We start from the raw sequence: 25669 nt of genomic DNA, 5'->3' as shown, positions 1-25669 counted from the left end.
TCGGGGAAGGGGGGTGGGTCGGAACGAGGTAGTGGGCTGGGCGGTAAGGAGGGTGGGAGTTGTCGGCAGTTGTCGGCGTGCTGACGGGAGGGCAAGAGTCTGAAGCAGGAACGGTGTCGGCGGCAGTCATGGCTTCTCTCGTGAAGAAAATAATCAGCAGTGCTAAGGCTCCCGCTGCGCTGGGGCCCTACAGGTACGCCTTAGCGAGAGGGAGGCCCCTCAGAATACACTGCCTTGAGGGGGAGCTGGTTTTGCCGGTAGGGTTTCGAGCGGATCCCTGAAGGGGTCTGTCAGGGGGCTCTGGAGGCCATGGGCCCCCGGGCAGGGACCGGTCACCTCCCCCGGTGACCCTCACCGCTACCCCCAGGGACACACGGGCTCCTACAGCACGAGCGAGTCGCAGCGATAGCGGCAAACTTCAGCCTGGCTTGGGGGAGAGGGATGGTCCTTAATCGATTCAGGTGACGTAATTCTGAAATTAGTGATAAGCAGTGAATAGAAAAAACAAACGAACCACAAGAGAAAGAATTATTCCTCTCGAGGGAAAAACGCTTATCTGGAAACAAAAAGAAACCCCAAAAAACCCACGGACTCGAGAATCTTAAAGGTTCTTTTCCAACCTAAATGTTTCTGAACGTTACACTGGGAATGCTAAGACTGGAGATGATGGAAAGTGAAGGCAGAGCCCGATCCAGGACGTGCTTTGGCAGCTGGAGGGTTCCCTGCCTGGGAACTGCAAATCTTTTCTGATCTTGAATGTGACTGCTTTTCAGTCTAAAAACTTGCTGCTGTAAAAACATATAAGATGTTCATTGCTTTCACAAGTTGTAACAGTTCCAAATGTAATTTAAAGGGGAAAATAATCCAAATTTTAATTGGATAAAGGTCTCCTTTTGCTATTTGAATGTGACAAAATGTTCAACATCTATGGTAGACTCTTCTAACTAAGGTACTAAGGGATTTTTAACAGGGTATTAATTAAAAGTTTTTAATTCTACATTCTGTCTTTGTTTTCCCAATGTCAACACAGACTCCTTTAGTTTAAACTTTCCACTTGTAGCATCTTAGTGCCTTGCAGATGTGCTTTTGTGTCCATTGCTTTGAAACTGAGTTTGCTCAGCTTCAAAGTGTGTGTTCTTTATTGGAATTATGAAGATGGAGAAATACAAAGTGTAGAATCAGAGAAATATGCCATGAAGGTTAACTTTTGTAAACAGTAATCTGCTAGTGGATTGCAGCCAGGGCCCTGACCTGGCTTGTAGTTAGAACATGTAAGATATGGCAAAGCAACAATTCTTTGGCTGCACCACTGGCCTAGCTCTCTGCTTCTATTGTGGATTAACTGCACTTCATTATTTTGTGCATATTGGTAGTTCTTGTGCAGCCTGTTAATTGTATGATGGGTCTAAAATTAAGTTTATCACTAACTTAGTTTATCGGGTTTCAGTCAACTTGTCAAAGTCCAGTGAGCAAAAGTTGCACAAGAAACAGTGCATTTCTGCTGTGAAGTCTGAGCATAGTAACAGAGGAACAAGGGCTTAATATGTAATGAAGAATTGGGATGTGTGGGATGCATTTCTGGTTCTGCTATAGACCCTCAATATGCTTTTTGCTGACATTTTTATTATATTTTTGTGTAGTGCATTCCATTTCCAGTAGATGTGAGTGTGTATGTGTATACATCTATCCCATTGATGTTATTAAGCTCTTTACAAGACACAGTAGAGAGATACCGTTCTTGCATTAGTGAACAATCATTTGTATAAAGATCTGATTAACTTTACGGTCCTTGTCTTTAATAAGGTGGCTTCTTATCACCATCTTTCTCGTGGATGCTGTTCTTCTAACACCGTAATGTCTGTCCAGGAATGCAGTTAGGTGTACTGAAACGTGAATGACTTTAGGCACGTGCTCAGATCTGTGCTGAGTCAGAGATTAATGGGCAGATACAATTGACCCTAGTTATAGGATACATCTGCAGTTAGAGTGTTATTGAAGTTTGTGTAGTTGAAGTTTCTCTGAGCTTCACTCATGCTTCATTTGCTCGTTCAACTGCAGTAGAAGTGCATCCTTTAGTTAGTAAATTGTTAATAGCCTCAGTTTGTTAACTGGTTAAAGGGAAAAAGGCAGAGAGTGATGATCAATGGGACAGGGTCCAGTTGGAGGCCTGTTTCTAGTGGAGTCCCTCAGGAATCAGTTCTGGGACCGAACTACTCAATAGAGTCATTAATGACCTTGATGAGGGAACAGAGGGCACTGTCATCAAGTTTGCTGATGACACTAACCTGGGAGGAGTGGCTGACACACGTCTGGCTGTGCTGCCATTCAATGAGACCTGGACAGACTGGAGAGTTGGGCAGGGAGAAATCTAATGAAATTCAACAAGCACAAGTGTAGAGTCTTGCATCTGAGAAGGAATAACCCCATGTACCAGTACAAGTTGGGCAATGAACTGTTAGAGAGTAGGGTAGGGGAAAGGGACCTGAGGGTCCTAGTGGACAGCAGGATGGCCATAAGCCAGCAATGTACCCTTGTGGCCAAGAAGGCCAATGGCATCCTGGGGTCTATTAGAAGGGGTGTGGGCAGTAGGTTGTGAGAGGTTCTCCTCCCCCTCTACTCTGCCCTTGTGAGACGGCATCTGGAATATTGTGTCCAGTTCTGAGCCTCTCAGTTCAAGAAGGGCAGGGAGCTGCTGGAGAGAGTTCAGCATAGGGCCACCAAGATGATGGAGTGGAGCATCTCCCTTCTGATGAAAGGCTGAGGGAGCTGGGGCTCTTCAGTTTGGAGAAGAGGGGACTGAGGGGTGACCTCGTTAATATTTACAAATATGTAACGGGTGGGTGTCAGGAGGTTGGAGCCAGGCTGTTCTCGATGATGGCCAATGATAGTACAAAGGACAATGGGTATAAACTGAAACATAAGAGGTTCCAAAGAAATACAAGTAAGAATTTCTTCACTTTGATGGTGATGAAGCACTGGAATAAGCTGCCCAGCTGGGTTGTGGAGTTTCCTTCTCTGGAGACATTCAAAACCCACCTGGACAAGTTCCTGTGTGACCTACTCTAAGTTGTCCTGCTCTGGAAGAGGTTTGGACTGGATGATCTTTCAAGGTCCCTTCCAACCATTAAGATTATGTGAATGGAGGATTCTGCTGGTTAGCATTCCAAGAGAATGAAGCTGAGGAGGAGAGAAGGGGACCCAATAAAACTGCTGCAGATGTTGATCTGGCAGTGGTATCAGAAGGTTTCAGCTTGGTTTTTTTTCCCCAATTACTTGTGATTTAGGACTGTCCAAAGGCCTTTATTGGGATGAATTCTGTTGTGTCATTTGTTTTATAATAAGCCATGCAAGACTGCAGGGTTCTTTTTTCTTTGTGCAGGGGTTCTTCTTCTTTGTTGCGCGAAATGGGAGTGACCAGACACCAATATGATGTGCATCAGCTCCAATTTATTGTCACATAATCATCACTTATATACCTTTTCCAAATGCTGTGTACGTGCTACAATTCATGGCAAAAAGTTAATACTAAGCATCATGTGCTATGCATAAGGCCTCAAAGTTTCATTTTTGTAACAACTTAAACACCAACCTCATTGTGTAAAATCATCATCCTTATTGTGCTTAAAACATCAGCCTTATTGTGTCTAAAATATCACTCCATCTGTTCGGCCTTCAGTTAGTTTTCTCTCACACTATGGTTATGCTTACCTTACATTTAGTTAACTTTATATTATTGTTAGTTACATATGTTACAATTTATTAGTCAAGTACAATCAATCATATAATGCTAAATTGAATGCTCTATTCAGTCTTCTAGCAATGCTTAGTTTAATGTCCTGTCCTGTCTTCTTGCTTTGACCTTGTTTCTGTTACAATCTGCTGTTTCGGTTTTCCCCTTGCTCAAACTTGCTATCACATAGGCATTCCTTTCTGTCCTTTTTTGCTGTAGAAGGCAATTCAAAGACAAACTGCAGACTTTCTTCATTTCTGACTGATTCCATAACATTCATTATAGCCCAGGCCCCAACACAAGACTATCTCTTTTCTCGGAGAGCTCATACCTTCTTGTTGCATAGTTCTCTGTGCTTCAGACAGAAGTGGAACTTTGTGATCCGAGGGCTTGCACATCAGACAAAGCAGGGAAAGAAAAGAAAATTTTAAAAAGCATGTGTGTTTGATTCTTACATGCATTTTTTTAGCTACAAGACTGCATCAGGTAGAAAATGGCATCATTCAGGAGTTTCTGTTCTATAAATAGTGTAGTTCTGTGATTTATTCCTGGTTGTTAGTTGGTGATAGAGAAAATAATTACCAAGTACGATATTTTACTGTATCAGATAAGTTACAGATAAGTTACAGATAAGTTTTGCCCCCCCCCTTATGAAATAGCAGGAGAATGTAGGACAGGAGTAAAAGGAAATAGGGGAGTGATGTCACTGTTTGAATTGCCTAATGCTAATCATTTTACTGAGTTGCTACATTAGGTTGGTCCCCTGTGAAGTCAGTGGATTGAGACAATCCAACCGAGTTAATCTCAACTTAAGAGAAGATGTGAAATTAAAATGTTCTCTGAAGGAGTCCCATTCTTTTTGCATTGAAATGTGGATGAGAAGAAAATTATATCTCTTGTGTAATGTTTGCTAGGTAGTTTAAATCTTTGGTTTAATCTTTTAATCTCTTTGTAATAATTAGAATCATGGAGTGGTTTGGGTTGGAACAGATCTTAAAGATCATCTAGTTTCAACCTCCCTAACATGGGCTGGGACACCTTCAGGCTGCTCTAAGCCCCATCCAGCATGGCCTTGAACACTTCCAGGGATGGAGCATCTATTACAGACATTAGTAATTACTGACTCTAAGTGAGGAAAAACACACCTGACACTTTCATATAGATGTTTTGCAAGTACTCTGAATTCTACATTCTTCTGAATTAACCCAGTTAACAAGTCTCTCAGGTTATTTGGTGAGAGGTGACTGAATGTTTTGGGAATGGAGTGATCAAAGTCGTATGCTGACTGGCTACATTCATGACTCTGGAGAAATACTGTCAGAGAGCTAACAATCGGGGTGTGACCTCACAGCTGTAACTCATCATCATGGTGCTTGTTTGAGAGAAAAATGTTAAGTTTTCTAATTGTCCCTCTTTTACATTCTCTTTCTTGCTTGTTTTTTTCTTCATTGCTCCACAGCTGAGATGTGGATGAAAGCTGTTGTCCACCTCTCAAACTAGGATGGGGACTTATCAAAACTCAAACTTACCTGAGCATGTGCAAAAAAAAGGTGTTTGTTTACTGTGCTTCCTATCTGTGCTACCTGCAAAAGAGTTCAATTCCTAAAAACCGGAGAGCTATGTGGTTCCATAGGTGGTCTAATCCCAGCTCTCCCAAAAGCATAAGCAGATCAAGTGTATGACTGCGTGTACAGACTTATGTGTGAGGAACCTCAGCACACCATCTTTCTGAGGTATTATAAACTACTGAAGAAAATGTGAGATGTGCTTTCAGATGGGGAAACACTAAACCTAAAATGTCCCTTGTGTTTTTAGCCAAGCTGTGCTGGTAGACCGGACCATGTACATTGCAGGACAGATAGGTATAGAACCTTCCACCGGGCAGCTTGTCTCTGGAGGGGCAAAGGAGGAAGCTAAGCAGGTAAGAGGTCTTCTAGCAGTAAACTTGGAATTGGCATGTATGTGGTTAAACGTGGGCTCACGAGAAACTGAAGAGACCTAGAGAGCACATTTAACATCCTCCAAGATAAGGGAAAAGCAGGAAGAAGTCACTCCATCCTAACTTTGTCACTTTCCACCCAAACAAGTTGGAGATCAGGAAAGGAATCTTTATTCTGTGTAGAAAGTATCAATGTTTGTTACAAAGGATCAGACCTCAGTAAAAATGCTGGCTTGAACTGAGGGAACAAATCTTTCCCCCACAGAAAAGAGGTGGTAGGAGGTAACAGGATGAGATGGAGCTGAATCATAGAATGGTGGGGGTTGGAAGGGACCTTTAGAGATCATCTAGTCCAACTCCCCTACAGAAGCACGTTCACCTAGATCAGATCACATAGGAAGGTGTCCAGGCGGGTCTTGAAGACCTGCAAGGAAGGAAACTCCACAACCCCTCTGGGCAGCCTGTGCCAGGGCTCCCTCACCCTCACAGTGAAATAGTTTTTTGTTGTGTTTAAGTGGAACTTTTTGTGTTCCAGCTTCATCCCATTACCCCTTGTCCTGTTGCATCATGTGTTTACATCTCATGAATGGGTGGGTTATTATTTGTGGTTTATTAGAAGCTCCTTTTTATTAATTTCTGATTTTGGTTATCCACTGAGGACTGTTAGAAGATTTGCTGGGAGAACTTGTACTACAACATGTGTGTAGTCAAGTTACAACTAATATTTCTATACCTACCTAAATACAACCCAGCTGATAGTTTGGTTTTTTTTCCTCCATTTTCAATAGGCTCTAAAAAACATGGGAGAAATCCTGAAAGCTGCAGGCTGTGACTATAGCAATGGTAAGTGCTGCTGTGGTTGTTTTCACCTGCATTAAAAAAACACCTTGAAGTGTCTTTTAGAAAAAATAAAAAGCTGTTTGCTAAATGCTTGCTTGTTATCAATAGCTGGAAGAAACAAAAGGAATCACAAGTCTGGGTTAAAAAAAAAGAAATGAATCAACACATAAGTTTTTGCTATGAGTATCAATGGAACACTGCATTTGTCCAAAAGTTTCCACCCAAGGTAATAAGGAAGCCCGGATACAGGACCTGCAACTGACTGCAGACTAACTTTTAAGCATCCTAGTCTTTGCTCCAGTTAAAAGCAGATTTATAGCTATGGTGTTAATATTATAGGCATTTTCAATAGCTTTTTGTGGGGGAGGACTCTAATAGTGGAGCCAAACCAGGATTAATACTGACTTGGGCAGTCATGGGTAAAAAATTATAGCACAGACTGTATTTTCAGGCCTTTTATGGAGTTTTTTTGGCAGCAGATATCATATATGGTATAATTTATTGCCAACAGTTGGCTTACAACAGCTCTTCTTAATTCACCTGCTTATCAGTTCTGTGTCTCTTGGAAGAATTTGGCTTAGAATAAGATTTTAAAATTGATATTTTCAGAGCTGGTCAGGAGTGTCTAACTCCTTAAAATTTTACTGCATACCAGACATTCAGATTTTTTAGGTGGTTCTGTAGGTGGCAGCTCTGATCAATATCTGCAACATTTTCCAAAATGTTTAGAACACTTGAGCGAAATCTATGAAATAAAAGCAAGAAATGCACTGAAGATTTTCAGCTTTTGTATACAAGTCAGACACCTAAAATAACGACATTTATGTAATTTCTAGTTGTGAAGACTACGGTTTTGATGGCAGACATGAAGGACTTCAATGATATTAATGATATTTACAAACAATGTAAGTGGATGTTTTGTTTCTAATTTAATACTAAGGCTTGTGGAACAAGTTATATTCACAGTAAGGAAAGTGTTATAGTATCTCAGATGACATAATCCAGATTCTTTGAGCAGCCAGTAGAAATATAACATTAAAAAAATGACCAACATATGAAATTGCAAGCACCAGATCAAGCACAGCCTAATTTCATATGGATTTATGTCCTACCATCTCACTAACTTGCTGTCATGTGAAGATCAACTCCTGCCGTCCCTACAGGTTAATCTTCTGTGCCTCTTTCCCTTGATAGATGCCCTAATATTATTCTCCTGTAGGCAGCCTTCAAATGCTTAATTTCAGACTTTATATCTGGATGTCTTTGAAATCTGTTTGTATGTTTGAATGATTTCTGGGTTATCATCATGAGACTGGGCTCATCTTTTTATAGGATGAACCAAACTGATCGACTTATGAAGAAAATAAAAATGCTTGGTTAATAAAACTGAATGTAGACTGAAATAGGTAATACTTTTGGGAAAGTATGCACATAAGTTCTTTCTTTGTAAAGCTTTGGCTTTTAAATAGATAGCAACATCTGGTCTTGAATGAGTTCTTAGTAATGAGCTATTAGCACAGTCTTCTTCATGACAAAATGGAATCATGTGGGCATTTATGCAAGGTAAAAACAGACCAACTGGATACTGAGTTACTTGTTGCCTCTTACCTGTAGTTCAGGAAAGCACTAGTTGCTGTTCTTTGTGAGTTGTTTTCCTGCCTTGTCAGTGCAGGACCCTGAAATTACCAATTCTGAGCTTGGTGATAACTCTCACTAGTAAACCTTTCATGTAATTATGCAAATTCCTTGGGAATGTTCAACTTCAGGTTGGATGGGGCTTTGAGCAACCTGAGCTAGTGAAAGATGTTCTTGCTGATGGTGGAAGGGTTTAAAGGTCCCTTCCAACCCAAACTAGCCTATGGTTCTATAAATTCATCTCTTACATCTTTACCAATTCTCTTCCCCTTGCCCATGCCCTCCTCCTACCTCCCTGCTCTTTTAATATCCATGAACATCAGGCCTAACTGGGAACAGAGGAATAGTTCAAGAGCCTGTTATTCTTCAGTCTTCATTTGATATGAGTAAGATTGCCCCTTGTTGTTTTTATTCAAGTCTGGGATCTTTGCTGATGGCTCTTTTGGAAGGGGCCTGTCTCTCTCCCTTGCTCTTTCTGCCCCTCTACCATTCCCTGGTGTTTGCAACTGGATGATCACCATTCTGATTTCATCTTTCTTTTCCAGTCCAGTTGGTGTTAAGGCCATGCAGTGTCAGCAGAGTGCAAGTTACCACTGGCCAGTAGATCACAGCTGTGGCTTGTATCTTGATGATGAATGGTAGCTTGCTGGGGTGTTGGAGCAGTCAGTGAACAAAATAAACCAACAAGAGGGAAATGAAAACTGGCACATAAGACTATTTGTCTTGTAGCTCTGAACCTGAAACCATTCCAGTGACTGCATGTCATACATGTTACTTTGAACTGTGTTTTATCAAGCAAAGTTAAGCAACTGGTGAATGTTTCTGTTTAAATTACAGTTTTCAAGACAAACTTCCCAGCCAGAGCAGCTTACCAGGTTGCTGCTTTGCCAAAAGTAAGTGTCACTTTTTTGCCTATAAAAATAAATTTTTTAAAAAAGAATTTTCTGAAACTGTTTACCTCTGAAGCATTCTGACAACTCTTCTTTTTCTGGAATAATTTCAGCTGAAATTATTTTAATGAAAAATCTTAAGTAGTTAGTTTTTGTTTCTAAGTATACTGGCCTTTCTACACTTGATAAAAGATCTGGTAATGAGAGCATATGGTAGAAGAAGGTGGCTACAAAACTAGAAATAATGTGTTAGGATACTGAAAGAAGAGTAAGGAAGTGAATTTTCAACGTTGCTTAACGTTGCTAAATTACCTGTACAACTGTCAGAAGTATTGTCTCCCTCAAATGTCACTCTGCTCTCATAAGGTTGTGTTATACATCCAATTGCTTCACAAAATAATTTGTTCATTTCCTAAGCTCTTTCTTCATTGACTCCTCACAGGGTGCCCGAGTAGAGATTGAAGCTGTTGCCATTCAAGGACCCCTCCAAGACGCTTCAGCATGACTATAAATAGAGACTGAATATCCTACAACAACAGTTCTAGATTTAACACCTCTCTTAAATCCTATTCCTACAATTGTCATCAGTCACAAGTAGCTGAGATTGCTAAACTCACCGAGGAAAGGTGCTTTCTTCTGGTTTGTGGCCTTGGGTTCTCTAAAATCCAGTCTTGCAGTGAGTTCTCTGCCAGCAAACCCTGGAACCTCCAGTAATTCTCCTGAAATCAGCTGAGCTTGCTTGCAGGATAGGGCCTTTACTTTGTGAGAACAACTGGATATTCAGGTGTTAAAAGTACACATTTGGGTGAATGTATGGCAGTTATACTGTGCGTGATCTGGACGTGGAACGTGTAATGGCTTGTAACAGAAGATTTTTAGTAACTTTTAAATAAGAAAAAAATGACAGAAATAGGAAAACAGAACACTTTAATTCCTCAGTATACATTTTCATTTCTGTATTTTTCTCTATTTTTTTTCTGAACTATTTTAAATGCATTCTTTACAGAATAGATTATTGTTGGACCTTACTCAAGTTTTGTTCATGTGGAAGCAACTGCTGATATATCTGAATATTAGATTATATATCTGAGTATTAATTTCAGAAAGGAGAAAATTATACTATTTTGAAGTGCAGATTTTATAAATCAGCTGCAAATGAGTCTCTGCCTGTAGCCTTTTTTGTAGCAATTCAACTTTTGGCTATGTTTTGATTTTTATTTTTTTTTTAAAAGACATTCCAAGTGTATGAGGGGAAATACCCTGAATAATGAGAATAAATTATAATTTCATCTGTAAAAAATGTGCTTATCTCTTCTAGGAACAAACGTTTATTTTCCTGGTTATGCTTTGGTATTCCATTACTAAAAAAAAAAAGTCCTTATCTTGCTTCTGCAATAAGAAATAATTCAAACCAAAATAATGGACTTATTATCTATCTCCTAATAGCTAAGAATGAAAATAATCCTCAGGAAGCTTTTAGCTACCATGGCCTTAGTTCTTGGCATTTTTCTCTCTGCTGTTCAGGACAGAAGCGTAGGCACGATGAGGTGATTAAATAGTATTGAGAAGTCAGACTGGTGATTATAGTAAATCATCCCATCCATCTGCATTTATCTTCCATCTAAGCAAGTAGAAATGAATATACTTTTCAAAGAACTAGTGTGGAAGTCGGCTACCTCCTGGTAAAGTTGATTCCCTGCCTTCCCCACAGCCCTCTGCCTAAGCACAATATTGGTTTCTTTAGGGAAAACAAACAGAAATTGCTTTTGCTGTCATCTGTTCTCCTCAACAGGTTTGTTTTGCTCTCTTCTCTGAAGATGACCATACAATTATAGAGAGATATATATATATATCTCTGTAGATATATAGATAGATATATAGATAGATATATAGATAGATAGATAGATAGATAGATAGATATATAGATAGATATATAGATAGATATATAGATAGATATATAGATAGATATATAGATAGATATATAGAGATATATATATAGAGACAGGCAGAGTGACAGTACCATTATCTCACGTTTTCACTTTCTTGTAGAAACCAAGAGTGGCTACCTACAGCAGTTTGCAGAATGTGCCATTTCAGTAGCAGAAACGTGTATGGGCTTTATCAGATATACCATGAGAGGGATTGTCACAGGCTGCACATCCCAGACCCTGTGGTCTGTGTGTCAGAGTGCCCTGACTGAGCACTGCAGAGTCTCATTCTAGTCTTGTCTCATCTGATCAAACCCACTCAGTTTTGGTGTATAACCAGCAGTGCAGCAAGGAGAAGACATAATACTGATTTGCTACACATCAAGCCACAATACTCTGGGTTCAGTTGTTCAACAATTCAAATCCAAAGTTCAACTCCGCGCATGCAAGAGAAATCCCATCTGTCAGGGCCATGTTGCTGTCTGCCTTTGAACAGCACTTGCAGATACTGCCTCATCTGACAAGCCTCCTGCTTTCGATGCTACAGCCACACTGTGGGAATCCTCTTCCAGCCCCAGAGTAACCCTAAGTGTCCCTCCCGTGTGTGGTTTCTTACCTTCCTGCTTGTAAGGTGTGCTTTCCTGCTCTCATACTTCAGTTATGCTATTGCAGTGATTCTACTGTCCGTTTTTTAATGCATATACCAGAAAGGTAGATAGAAAGCTGTGAGAACCCTACTTATCCCTTCTTGATATGGTGTGAAGTCACCATTTCTCCTGATTTTTTACTGATCTTGTAAATTGTCTTTTTTCTATACAAATTAACAACGAGACAGTCAGCAAGTGTGGGAGACACGTGGGCGTTTTGCATCGTTATGTGGCTTTTCCTTGACAAAATGGGAGATACTTATTTTTATTAGAAGCAAGGTAGTGATTTTTCGGTATTTCAAACAGTGAACTTCCAAGCAAGAAGCTTTAAGAAGTACATGACTTATCTACATGTAAACTTGGTAGTCTTGGCTTCTGCTCTTGTTCTGTCACCTTGGCTATACTATTGATGCCTGTGCTCTACAGCCCTGAGTTAAGAAGCAATCCCACATAAGAAAAAACATGACCAGGCTTGTCAGGAAGCAGCTACTCCTAACAGGAACATGACTTTCTAGGAAATGTAGCACAAATGTTGCTTCACTTAGTTAAGAATAAGTAGTGTAATTGAATGGTGCTAATTTGAATAGTGCTAAACATGAGCCAGCACTGTGCCCTCATGGCCAAGAAGGCCAATGGCATCCTGGGATGCATCAAGAAGAGTGTGGCCAGCAGGTCAAGGGAGATTCTTCCTCTCTACTCTGCACAGGCGAGGCTTCATCTGGAGTCCTGTGTCCAGTTCTGGGCTCCTCAGCCCAAGAGAGACAGAACTTCTGGAGAGAGTCCAGAGGACCACCAAGATGATCAGGGGACTGGAACATCTTTCATACAAGGAAAGGCTGCGGGAACTGGGGCTGTTTAGTCTGGAGAAGAGGAGATTGAGGGGAGATCTTATTAACATTTACAAATATCTAAATGGTGGGTGTCAGGAGGTTGGGACATCCCATTTTCTATAGTAGCTTGTAACAGAACAAGGGGTAATGGGATGAAGCTGGAACACAAAAAGTTCCACTAAAGAAAAAAATATTTCACTGTTCAGGTGAGGGAGCCCTGGCACAGGCTGCCCAGAGGGGTTGTGGAGTCTCCTTCTGTGAAGGTCTTCAAGACCCACCTGGACGTGTTCCTATGCGACCTGATCTAGATGAACCTGCTTCTGCAAGGGGGTTGGACTAGATGATCTCTAAAGGTCCCTTCCAACCCTACCATTCTATGATTCTATGAACAGGTTCCCACTTCATGTTTGTCTGTTACAGCTTTGCTCTTTTGTTGGTTTTTTTGGGGTTTTTTTTTTTTTTGGTTTTTGAACAGGAGCTAAATTCAGCTTTGTAGAATCACTACAGTTACCTCTTCTTCGTACTTAGGATTATCTCTTCTCACCGCTCATGTCATTCTCTGCTGCTTTACTTGTGCTGTGCTGCTACTTTGCCAACCTGGAACCTAACACTAGGTGGCAGGTTTGATTCACTATATTTTTTTCTTTGCACAGGCTTGTCCATTTGCTGATGTAAGCCCTTTATAGAACTTCTCTGTCTGTCTTCACTAGTACGAAGGGGTGTGGATGTACAACTGCTTTCTGCAGCATGGTACAGTCTGAGACTGAAATGTAAGTGAAGCACCTGGAAAAAAATGCAGACTGGAATGCAGCTAACAAGGCACAACATGCTTACTGCCATTACAAATGTTTGTACCAGCAGAGAGGTGCCACTCTGAAATGTAAAGTCATGAAGTAAAATCCAGTTTTAGCTTTATGATCCTTTAGCTTTTAGCTGGAGACTACTTGCACAGTTTCTTGAAGGCCTTGGGCCTAAATATGTGTTCTGCAGATACAGGAATTCTAGAATTACTGAACAAAACACTCTTATTTACAGCTCTGACAAAGCAGTTCTTAACATAAACAATCAGCCTTCCACAGAGATGTTTAAAACTTTTATTTTTTTAAGCAGAGTTCTATTATTTCATTTCATTCTTTAAGACAAAAAGGCTAAGCACCATAATTCTCCAACACGAAAAGCAAGTATTGTGGGTATCTCTTAGGTCCTAGTTAAGCATAATACACAAACGTTTGAAATCCTAGTTTAACTGGAGCTAATGTAAACTCAGCTTTGTTGTTTGCTAGACTGAGCCACTAGCATGCAAAATATGAAGCTCCAATTCAGCTTGTGGCAAACTAATATCACCGTTTAAAATTTACTTCAATCACAAGCAACCTTAAAAAAAACCCAACAAAATAAGTCCTCTATTTTTGTGCAATACTTAATTTGCACTTTCTGCCAAGTTTTTGTATGTTATTTCTCTGAATTACTGTATTCTCTACAGATTAAGCAATGCAAAAATAAAGCTTAGTATGTAATTTTAATGAAACTTTGTTAAAACATATAGCTAATCTTAACTTTCCCTGATCTTCTGCTACAAGCACCTTGCATATTTTATCCAAGAGCAGTTTCTTTTTGAGTGAAAGAGCCAGTCAGTTGTCTGGGATCTTGACACACTGTGTGTGTGTGCATAGAAGCTGACAGCCTGCAAATTTAACCTCTTCTGTGGCAGTGTTTCTTGGTAATTGAAACAAAATCCCTACCACGATTTTCTCGTTAGCTTGGAAGTTAAGTTCATTCCTTCAACTCTCCTGCCCGGTGCACCCTGAGGCATGAAACATCGATAACCTCTACCTTGGATGAAGTTAAGTGCTGAAGATTGTCTGGCTTTTGATAAACAGTTCTGAAGATAGGTTTTTATTTTGACTGTGGTGAAATAAAAAAGAAGAAAGGCAAGATGGGGTGTATTAGAGGGGTTGGAACTAGATGATCCTTATCTTCCTTTCCAACTCAAATCATTCTAGGATTCTACAGTTGTGGCCTCTTTTGCATAGTAGATGCTTGGGAACCACACAGACCAGGAGTGCTCAGCCCCAATATATTTCTCAAGGTAGGGATGTTCAGCATACATGTAGCAGCCCAATTCTGATCTTGTGGTAATTTAAGGGGTTTAAGATTTCAGGTTTAGCATAGTGTCCAGCATATTTCATCTTTTAGAAAGGAAAAGGCAAAATAGCTTTGATTTGAGTAAAGACTGAAGATGACTGTGAAGGGATGATCCTGTTGAGTCACTATCTGGTTTATATTCCTCTTGTTTCCAATTAGCATTGCTTAATAACTTGAAAAAGTTGAATCATGAGGTAAGACCATATATTGTCATCTCTCCGCCTTACAACAGCAGTGGTAGAAAGAGTAGGTCTGAAGTGAGCAGGTTATCTTCACTGCACTGTGTTTTCGTATTTTACTCCCAAGTGGAGTCTCCTCTACTGATCTCTGTCACAGAACTCCTCTTGGTTAATGCTTTAAATCATTCAACATGGATGGTCAAACTGCAGCTCATGATCTAACATGCAATTTGAAAGCAGCAAATCTCCCCTGCTGATTTCATCTCCTGTGTTTGGGAGCAAGACTCTGCTACCATAGGCTGAACTGAATTCCCAGCTCACAGGAGGAAACCAGCCATGAGATGCAGCTGAAGGTGGAAGTTCTTGAGGTGTTCTGGGCCTTGGCTGTATGCCCAGTCCTCTATCCCCCCCAGGGAGTCCTTATCCTGCTCAGTATCTGCTCCCTGACTGCCCAGCTCTCTGAAGTGCCTGGTATGTCTCTTGTGGCTTTTTGTCATGGAGTGATTTTGGGATGTAGATAAAAAGTTTAACTACCTCTCAATTTGAATTCCCACTTTAACATTAATAGATTTTTAATAGAACTAGATGCTTATTTTAACTTCTCTATTATAGAAATTAAGCATTTTTGTTCTAAAAGTCAATGGTATTGCCTACAGTAAGGTGCGTTAAATGAAGATGACAAATTTGTAAGAGTGCTGATGAGCAGAAAAACATAGATTTCGTGGTAGACCTGAGGAATATCAGCTTACACAAAAGGCTGATAGGCCAAGGATATAATTTAGATTATTTAATACAAATGAAAACCAGATGGAGTCACATGTGCACACGCGGCACTAAACTTAGTTCTTAAAGGAGATTTGTGTCATTTTCTAGTGACAGAAAAAAAGATTTTGTGAAGTCCTTTTTGACAATAAAACTAATGAAATAGTAACATGTGCTTGCCCTTTATAGATAACTGACCATTTCTCCTATTCTGGTTTCTTTTGCCAGAGGATCGTATAAACACAGTCCCCACTAATACATAATGTGTAGTCATTTTGTGATATTTACCATCAGAACAAATTTCTAATCTCTACCTGATCCATAATACCAATTTCACAGGAAATTTGAAAGCTTTGCTATTCAGCTTCAGCTCCAAAGTGATTCTTTAGCATTTTGGAAAAGAAGCGAGACAATCCCTGACAGCTTACTTCTTCTGGAGAACAGCACTACAGGGAAATATAGTAGATGACCTGTCCTTTGGGAAGAGCCTTATTTATGTCTCTGGTTAGAAATCTATTTTAGAAGCCACAAATGTGTATGAGGAGCTGCACAGCTAATGACAGGTTATTAATGGCCATGAATGTTAACAGCTGAGAGGATGTATATTTTAAGTGTGCTACAATTTGTAAGGCTAGAACATCCTACTCACCATTAAAAAAGCCCTCTCCTCCCTGTTTCTGCAGAACTTGCCACATGTATTGTACTACTAACTTTGCAATAAGTTTGTGTTTAAAAATGTGAGCAGCAGACACCCACTTGGGTCCTGGACACTGCACCCAGTGTGTCTTCCATTTTCTTGAAAGTTAACTTCTGCATTTAGTTACTGCCTGGTAAATGGGCACTTTCACCTACCAGAGCTCTACTTGCTATACGCTTCAGCAGCACCATGTACTGGTAGTCCAGGCACTCGGAGACATTGCCTGCATACCAGTTTGAAGTTAGTTATCAAAACAAGTCCCAATTGAAAACTGAATGGTTACACTGCTGCTGGGACATGATCCCCTTTTACAGAAGGCACTCTGTGGCAGGGAGGTGAAAGTTCAGGTATTTCAAACACTTGAAGTCTTGGCAGCTTGACTTCAAAAAAAATTATATAAAACTTTTTCTGATGACTCTCATTCATGTCTGTGGCTTGTGGCTCAATCCATAAAAGATTTACTTTTTCCGAACCCAAGAGATTTTTAAAATGTTCATGTGGACAGAAGAGCTGGCCCAAGAAGAGAGGGTGTCATAGAGACATAACTTCTATTCTTTGTTATTAGGTGTCTCTGAAACACATTGAAAAAAAAATGCAATTAATTGAGGGTACAACTTGATATTCACTAAATCTTACAGGAATTCAAAGTGAAAGCTCCCTGGAAGCATTACAGGATGAAAAGAGAATCTGTTCTTCTCCCAGATGTGTAAATATGTTCTGTGTGGACTGGATGCAGCCACCGGCTCTGCTGAGTCTGATGGTTAATTTGCATGAAGATTGCTAATATTGTGGGGGAAAAAAAAATCCCTTTAGTGATTTTAAATTCAACACTTACTGTGTTACTGAGCATTCTCTTGTTCAGAGATGGACCTTAACTACCTTTAGAGCACTGTTTATTTTGCACAAAGATCAGCTCATTTCCTCTAGGACATACCCTCTCAAGGGCAAGGCTCTTAATATTTTTGATCTCTCCCAAAGGAAGATTTTTTTTCTATTCCCTTTAGCGATTTTGCTTCCCTGCCCAGAATCTTGTTTTAGTTCTTCAATATCCTTTCAAGATGAAGAATTGCTCCCTTACACAACAGTATCCCAGATTTAAAGGACCACTTCTCCATTCTTGACAGAAGCAAGTGCTTTGCTGAAGCATGGGGGCAACACATTAAAAAAGGGGTTGAACAAATACAGTTTTTCAGACTTCATAGGCAAAGCTCTATTGTGTAAGTTTAAAGATCCTGCAAGAACATACTTGTCAATGGCCAACAATAGTTTGTCTTCACAGGCTGGCTTAAAAAGTAGCAATGTAATGGTAATAACAAGAAGAGAATTAAAGAGGAATGCTTTATTTTTTTTTAATCACTTTAACTAATTCTACTTGAGTAATCACAAGGTCATAAAAGCACATACACCTTCACAAACTGCTTGACCATCACTCTACTGGTCATCCATGCTGCAGTGCTTGTGCTGCAAATAATTTTCCTTAATCCTGTGGAATTAATCTTGTGTAACATGCTGGCTTCCTGCTACCAGCTCAATATACTAGCATTGGGAAGGAACCAAAGATCTCTCATGCCAGGTGCAAGAAGTTCATCTGGAAGTCATGAATGGTGGTGGTGTAAGATATCTCCCACCCTTTCTGCTGAAGCTGTCCTCTTCTGAATTACAGAAATAATTACTCGCCCAGAGAGATTTTGAGCACAACTACAGGGGCCAGTGGTTAGGAGGGAGGGGAAAGATGGAAAGCAATTTCAGTCTTTGCAGTAATGTTCACTAGAGGAAGGGAAGAGGTGCCTACATTGCTTGCTCATCCTTTTCCACATTCTGTCTATACCACGGGGTAACATCTGCCTTCTGGGACGTGCAAATACCTTACATGATGGACTCAAAAAAAACCTGAGTGTGGGATTCTTAGCAAATTCAGAGGAAGAAGAAATAATTTTTGCAGATAGACTGTGATGACAGAATTGTGAACATAATATCCAAGTCTGCTAAAAAGAAAATCCTATCCTCCCAAATTCTTCACTGGTGTGATGATTTTCCAAAGGCTCTTTATTTGGCCTGTGATTTTTCCTTCCTACTATGTGACTGCATTTGCTGTGCAGAGTGCTTTTGTCCCAGCAGCACACTGTTGATTTCAGCTGATAAGGAAAATGAAGGGACTAAAATGACATAGAATGGAAATCAAAAGGCACCATTAAGGCATTAGCTCATAAAAGCAAGCCTGCAAATAATTATGAACACAGTCATGATTTTAACATAGGTTTTTATTTTCCTAGACTTTGTATTATAGTCTAGCATTCTGCTCAAAGAGGGATAATTGATCACTGGTAAAACTCATGTATTGTATAAAAATGACCCATGTAAAAAGTATGACTTGTAATTGATTGCTTCCAAAAATACCATTTCATGTAAACAAAAATATTTATGACTCTCTCGTGTTAAAATGCAGAAAGCAGCTGTATACCTGCAGAGGGATGACAAGATATGCTCGTTAAGGACAGCAGAGTCTTTTCTGTCTCCTAAACAATAACCCATGCAGTCCTTCCCTCCTCTGTCAACATACCTATCTCCGCCGCTGCTGCGCTATCCACAGCTTCTCCTGTTTCTTCTTTTGTTTCAGGCCCTCCACTTACTATCTCACTGAGCAGCTCAGTTTCCACTTGTTCTCTCGTCTCACCTGGGAACAGTAACCATGAAGATCAAGTTAGGATCCACTGAGAAAAGCACCAAGTGCCCCAGCTCCTTTACCTAAACCTGGTTTTGCTTTGTCAGCCCTGTAATGCCCGTTACCAAGGTACCCGCTGAATGAATCCATATGGAACAAATAGGATGCTCCCAATCATTTTCCATCACCCAGCTACATGCACGCCTCATGCCCATGAAGTACTCATGATGCTTTCACAGAATCCCCTTGATGGTCTATTGGATACACATCATGAGTACTATTTCTGCTACAATTATTTTATTTTATTTTCTGTAAGGGCAGTTTTATTTGCAATTGAAAAAAACACCAAACAGAAATAGGAAACATGGTAATGTGTCAGTCTGGCTGAAACTGTGCTTTCCCCAGGAAGCTGCTACCTAATTAATTTACTCACACAGCTGCTGAAGAATAAAGGAAAACAAAACAAAAGCTAAGTATCACATGCACCACAGCATTAAAATGGAAGGTCCCTTCTTGATCATATGCCTCATGGAAAGATAATGCATGCAAGTTAAGATATTACTTTTAGCTTGGAAGAAATAGGAGCTAAATGGTTTGGTGGTGGGTTTTTTTTTCTCCCAAAAACCTTGTTCACTTGCCCTGCAAGCAGCATGTATTGTTTGGTGGCCAAAGCCCCATACTGATCTTCAGGCAAATGGTCAGACATGAGGTCATACCACAAGGCTCTGCCTCCAGCTCTGTGCCCTGAAGCTCAGGAATGGCAATTCATGAAATTGGAGTTTGCAGCTGGGCAAGACTGTGTTTTACAGGTGAGTATCCAGTAACTTACTGCTTACATAAAATGATACTTTATTGCAAAGAATAAATGCCCATTTTAAGTAGAGGAAACCTCAAAATTCTTTCATGAGGAGACACGGGAGAGGACAAGCCAACCACCATAGTGAGCTATTGGGATGCAGAGAGGCAGATTTGCATAGTCTGTGCAGAGACATGCACAGCAAAGCCACGGGGTTAGGGGCAGAGAGCATAACTGACTCTGGGCTTCACACAGATTAGTCCTTCTACTCTATCTTGAAGGCAAACGTGGAGTGAAGAAGGCTGCTAATACCACATTTCCCTGTAGAGAAATACTTCTCAGGTGCTTCACCTGCTTATTCTGTGAAGAAATGCTCCCCTAGTAAGTATCTGATTCCTCACCAAGCTGCTTTGTACCATTTAGGAGAAACCTGATTCCTTTTCTGAAGTGTTCGTGTTCTACATGTGCAGTCTGTGGGAGTCCAGTCCTCTGGGCACTAACCTAAAGATGAGCATAGCCTGCAATCTCTGGGAAAGAGCACACGTCCCACTAAGGGTCCCTCTCACAGCACATGGAACTATTTGCCATCCCAGGTACCACTGCTTCCTCAAGCAGCCTTCTTTTCCAGCTAGTCATCTCCAAACATTGTTTTGAAAGCCCAGCCCTATATCGCTCCCCTACTACTTCTGTTCTGCTTATATACTAGCCAAGCTTCTAGGATAGACTGCATATGCCAAGGGTGCATCAAAGAGATGTTTTTTCCTCTACATCCAGACGTGCACCTTCTAACTTCATGTGCACAGGGACAGTGGCTTTATAATTAATACATGTGACTGTAATGGAGCCTTTGCAAATATGATGGAACAAGTCTGAGCTACACAGAAACACGGTGTTTCAAATGAGGGATACGGTGGGGCATTTTGCTGGCTAAGAACAAAAAGGACATGAAATGAAATAGCAGAGGTAATGACTGGAAATGCTGATTAAATTTATTACAGCTTGGACTTGGGAGTCTGAGGCTTCCCCAGCCACATTCTTCTACCTCCCACATTGTACAGACTCCCCAGATCAAATTCTGACTCTAGAAGCTCACGTGAGGCCCTCAGTAAAGCCAAAACGATGCTCGCACAAGTCTCCAGAGGCAGAATTTGGTCTCCTGAATTTATGAAAGCACAAATATTACCCTCAATGAGGTGGTCCTCTTCAGTAATATGTACTTTCTTGCTGATTTCCACTACAGAGCTGTCATTGCCCTCTGCCAGCCCACTGTCCTCTACTGGTCCTGGTGATGGTGCCCCAGCATCTTCTCCTGGTGCTGGAGGTGAAGGCCTGTTGCTGTCCTCCTGCCATGCAGGTGGCAGCTCAGAGCTCTCCTCCTCTTCTGCAGGCAGGGGCTCGATGCCCTCTGGCTCCTCCCTTTTACTGACTGAATCCATCTTCCCTTCTACAGCCAGAATCACAGTTGCAGCCTCCTCTCCTAGCAGATGCTTGCCAGGGTTTGTCTCCTCAGAGATGAGACTCACATCCTCCGCTGGGTCCAGCTGTGTTTGGTCAGCTACAGTTTCATGATCATCTGCAGTTGGGCTATTTTTACCTGATGATGCTTTTAGTTATGGCAAGACAAGGAAAGAAAAAAGAGAATTAGAAGTAATTGGTGAGTAAACTGGATGAGAACAAGACCCACAGGGGACTGTACAAGCCCACTGCATCGAGGAGCTCCCACCTGGCTACAGACAATACTCTTTCATAGGTCTGCTACTCAGTAGAGGATGGTGCTGTGCTCACATTTTTAAAAAAAAAAAAAAAAAGGTTTGGCTTGATGCACATCCTACAGTTTTACATGAAGAAAGCAGACCTGCTCACACATCAGTGTGCTACAATATTTTGCCTTACAGGTCTGAAGTGTACCGAAGGTTTGCTGGTGATGGGAGGCTATGCAAGGAAGCACTTTCTCCTGCCCCAAACCAAGCACGAAATCAATATGCTGAGCAGGAAGGAGCTGTTGCTCTGGGCTGCATGTGGGAGACTTCTGGTGCTGCCTCTGGGTAGGGTGAATGAAAAACACTGAGAAGAACTTTCTCATCCCAATAAGTGAGCAGTGCCCATTTCTTAAAACAAAAGCTAGTCTGTCTGTCTTTTTAAATACTGAACTACCAATTATAGTATGCTTTGTCTAGTAAAACACTCAACAACAAGAAACCTAAACAAATAAAACTTCCACTTCTTTGATCTTTCATCAACTAAGTAACGTAATGGGCCATTTTGGCATACAGAAATTATGAATAAAGAAATGGCAAATTAATCTGACAGGTATTTAAGGGTAAGAGATGAAGACTCAAAATGAGCTATACCTACCTATCAGACTCAATAACTTTCTGATTAAATTCAGTTTGACAAGAGCTTGTACCTAACTTTCTCCAGAGGAATGTCAGTATGAAAACCTTGGGAGCTCATGTACAAAAATCTGTTTACATAATAATTAGAGAACTGGACAACTTGTATGACTGAGAAAATGATGATTGAAGTGTCAAAGTCAGTGAGCAGAACAGTGTGATACTTTATACACACATAGATGAACAGCCAAAAAACGTAATACATCCTGCTTTTAGAACAGCTGCTTGAATGTGGCTGCTCTTAAGATAACTTCATAGTTCTTTTGAGGCATTCAAGGAAAACACCTCCCCAGCAAAGTGTTGCCTAGTTAATGTGTGCTAACAGATCCAGGGAAGGACAGCAAAGCCAGAAGAAGAGCAAGAATGGGGAATCTGGACAGTTAAGACAGTCAGAAAGCAACATGGACTATGGGACATGTAAAATCTCATTTGTCCTGGGAACTGTAAAACCATCCAAGGTCCAACCAACTCCTCCAAATTCACAGAGGTATAGCTTTTTGTAATGTAACTCAAAAAAAGATGTAGTAAGTTCAGCTATGTGTGCCAGACCACAGATCACCCTGCTTCGACAGCTGTTGAGGGGCAGTGGAAAGGGTAGAGGGACAAAACCCATGGGCCAGGTTTCAGTCTGTCAGTGGACATTCCTCCATAAACCTGGTCCAACCCCTTTTCCGTCCATTTACACTCTTAGCCTCCACCATGATCAGTGGTAATGAGATCTACAGCCCACTTACATCCCCTGTAAAACATTCTGGCTGGTTTCAAGTCTGCTGATAGTCATTCCATTAAGTGAGATAATTCTTGTGATACAAGACAGCAAGTGTATTTTCCTCTGTACCTTCTCTAGATCTCTATCACACCTCGTCTTCCAGGTACTCATTTGCCTAACACAAATCTCAATGTGAAACAGATATCCAATCAGAATAACAGCAAGTTAAGTCCTAAGCTACTCTAAGCAGTGACTAAAAAGAAGCTGCATATGCTCAGAGATCAGGTATTTGTCTTCACATTTTACCTGCTATCCCTTTAGACACTTCTCATGCCTTCACATTGCTTGGTATCAGGTGGCCAGGGAACGTTTAAAATTTAGAAGGAAATAAATGAGCCGTGAAAGTTAGTGTGTTATACAAAGTTTTCACTTGGTGTTACCAGTAGAAAAAACAATGTAAACCCATTATTACTAGTAACCTCCTGCAGCCCCTATAAACATCATCCCTGTAACTTCGAACTAGCCATCTCTTCATCAAGATGTTTTATATAAATGGGGTTATAAAATACTGCCATGCAACACGAGACAGGCACTGCTGGAAACCCTGGAAGCATTCCTCTGCTCTCATCTGAAATGCAGGGAGTTCTCTAATATGGAAAAAAATAAATCCTCCCAGTAATCTGTTCAATACCTTTATCCCCAAGAAGAATGAACATCATGTGGCAGTCAACATTCCTCGGATGCCTTCTAGTTTTGTTTTGGTTTTAAATTTACAATTTATGTTTTCCCTGCTGTAGATAATTTCAGCTGGAGAGGCAAGGAAAGCATGGTAAATTTAAGTGTGCCATGGCTACAGTATTTTTCCCTTTGCCTTCTTTCTTTCCTTTTGGAAAAGCCTTATAGTTTTGTGAGTTACACAGCAATGGAAGGAAATGAAATGCATTTTTTTTCCCTATTAACACAGTTAGAGATGTTTCATTCAAATTATCCCCTCTTATTAAACTAAAACAAAACAACAACCTATCTGGCCAGTAACTACCCAGTCAATGGAGATCTTTCACCTGTAATTAAAAAATGCACTTGTCATTGCCATGACACTATGTATTTGGTACAGTTCATAACTTATCCTAACATCAGCAGGCCTTTAGACAGAGTTCCTAAAATACTCAAAATAAATTGATGGTTATTTCCCTGCACCCTTCAGTGTTACTGTACAAACATCTTTAAGTAGAGAATGGAAAGGCAGAAGAATTCTTTACATGGAGAGGTGAACAAGACAGCAAGTATGGTATAAAGAGATTTCTGTTGATATTTTCAGCAGAGTTCCTCGCTTTGCAGATGTGTTTGGCTTTATAGTGGCCCAGGCAACTCTCACCCCATACAACCTGCTATTATCACTGCAGTCACAAGCCACAGCACCGCAAGACAACACGTGGAAAATCAACCCATGCAGAAAGCAAGGATATTGCAGACAGAATAACAGCAATAGATGATATTTGTAACTCAAGAACACGGGAAAGATGCAGTGAAATGAAATGCAAACAACCGTCATGTATTTATCTTCAAGATGTATCTCTCTGGATAGACATATATCTGTGACTGCAGCAGGTTCTTATGTTTCCAAACCTCTTTTGGAGGATAGAGCAAAATGTGATGAACACGGAAACAAAGTTTTATTTAACTTCCACTGAATAGGAAGATTATTCTCATGGAGCATCCTACAAACACACCTTGCACCCAAAATGAATCCTTTGTGAGACGCCAGACAAAGCTGCAAGAGTATTGGTAGTGCTGGAAACTGATGGGATGGATGCACAGGTTTCATAAGAGGAAGGATTGTGGGGTCAGGTATTGATAGTCTGTTATTATTTTAAAGGAGTGAGGGTGAAGCATTGGATTTATAAGATACTGTACAAAATGACCAACCATGGGACTTGTAAAGAAAAATACAGCCTGCGGAGAGGAAAGTAAGCTAGTAATTCATTCCCACACGAGAAGCATCATAACAGCAGCGCGGTCTCTCACAGCAGCGCGGCTCCCTCACAGCAGCACGGATGCCCTCACAAAGCAGCGCGGCTCCCTCACAGCAGCGCGGCTCCCTCACAGCAGCGCGGGTCCCCAGCCTCTGCTAGCTCTGCGGCTGTCCCCCGCCCAGTGCCCCCCGGCCTGGCCCGGTCCGGCTCACCCCACGGAGACGTCCCGTCCGCGGGCGGCGGATCCTGAGGGCGGCTGCGGGCGCTGCTGGAGCAGCCCATGTCGGGACACAGCGACCGGCGCTGCTGCGGCTTGCCGGCTGCGCGGCCTGGGGCGGGGTGAGGAGGGGCTGGAGGTGCCGCTGTGCAGCACCGGGCGACGGAGCCGGGGGGGCCGCAGGGGTGGCCCTGGGGATGGAGCCTTAAAACCCTCCCCCACGGCCGGCGGGGCTGCTGAAGACCTATGAATTTAGTCCTGGGTGCACGTATGTGTGTGTAAAACTTCCTAGGAAACTTAAGACAGGTTAGCTTCGAGTAGAAGGAGACTCATACACCAGGTATGAGGGTCTAGAGTCTGGGCAGGAATATTAGACTTCGAGGCCATGCTGATGCTTGAAGGTCCATGAATGTGGCTGCAATTGTGAATCTGAATCTGGAGGTGTGGGGTTTCTGTAGCAAATACCAGTCTGGACCAGCCAGAGAGGAAAAAGAGGGCTGGGCGATCTGCACTTACAGTGTATGTGGTACGTGTAGGTGCTGCTAAATGCAGTGCTCTGTTCTGAGTGTGTGTGTGCTTGCACACAAACCAGAGCCTCAGCCTCGCCCCTTGGCACTCCCTGCAAGTGGGAAAGGCAGTGGGTGCATCTGTGGGAGTGGGTTAGGCAAACCTCTGGGGTCTCAGAAGCTGGGAGGCA

The 25669-nt window shown here is 41.4% G+C and overlaps 2 protein-coding genes across 5 annotated transcripts; one reads left to right on the top strand and one right to left on the bottom strand.

Annotated features, from left to right (window-relative positions):
- The first annotated feature begins 69 nt into the window (after positions 1-69).
- On the top strand, positions 70-10883 carry RIDA (reactive intermediate imine deaminase A homolog). Its single transcript, XM_061995318.1, has 6 exons — positions 70-193; positions 5546-5651; positions 6458-6512; positions 7346-7414; positions 8982-9037; positions 9477-10883. Exons 1-6 carry the CDS (start codon positions 129-131, stop codon positions 9537-9539), a joined length of 414 nt encoding a protein of 137 aa, XP_061851302.1. The 5' UTR covers positions 70-128; the 3' UTR covers positions 9540-10883.
- ERICH5 (glutamate rich 5) lies at positions 3442-25080 on the bottom strand. 4 transcript variants are annotated; one of them, XM_061995315.1, is made up of 4 exons: positions 24968-25080; positions 20864-21283; positions 18783-18896; positions 3442-4119 (listed from the first exon to the last, which is right to left on the bottom strand). In XM_061995315.1, exons 1-4 carry the CDS (start codon positions 25035-25037, stop codon positions 4088-4090), a joined length of 636 nt encoding a protein of 211 aa, XP_061851299.1. In that variant the 5' UTR covers positions 25038-25080; the 3' UTR covers positions 3442-4087. The 4 variants fall into 4 exon arrangements, with proteins under 4 accessions (XP_061851299.1, XP_061851301.1, XP_061851300.1 ...); XM_061995317.1 differs by lacking the exon at positions 3442-4119 and adding an exon at positions 15405-16793; XM_061995316.1 differs by lacking the exon at positions 3442-4119 and adding an exon at positions 18360-18683.
- Between the last annotated feature and the right edge of the window lie 589 nt (positions 25081-25669).

The sequence above is a fragment of the Colius striatus genome, chromosome 4 (genome assembly GCF_028858725.1).
Source record: "Colius striatus isolate bColStr4 chromosome 4, bColStr4.1.hap1, whole genome shotgun sequence".
In the NCBI taxonomy this organism is placed as follows: domain Eukaryota; kingdom Metazoa; phylum Chordata; class Aves; order Coliiformes; family Coliidae; genus Colius; species Colius striatus.
Note: the sequence above shows the minus strand (reverse complement) of the source record. Positions and strands in the feature narration are given on the sequence as shown.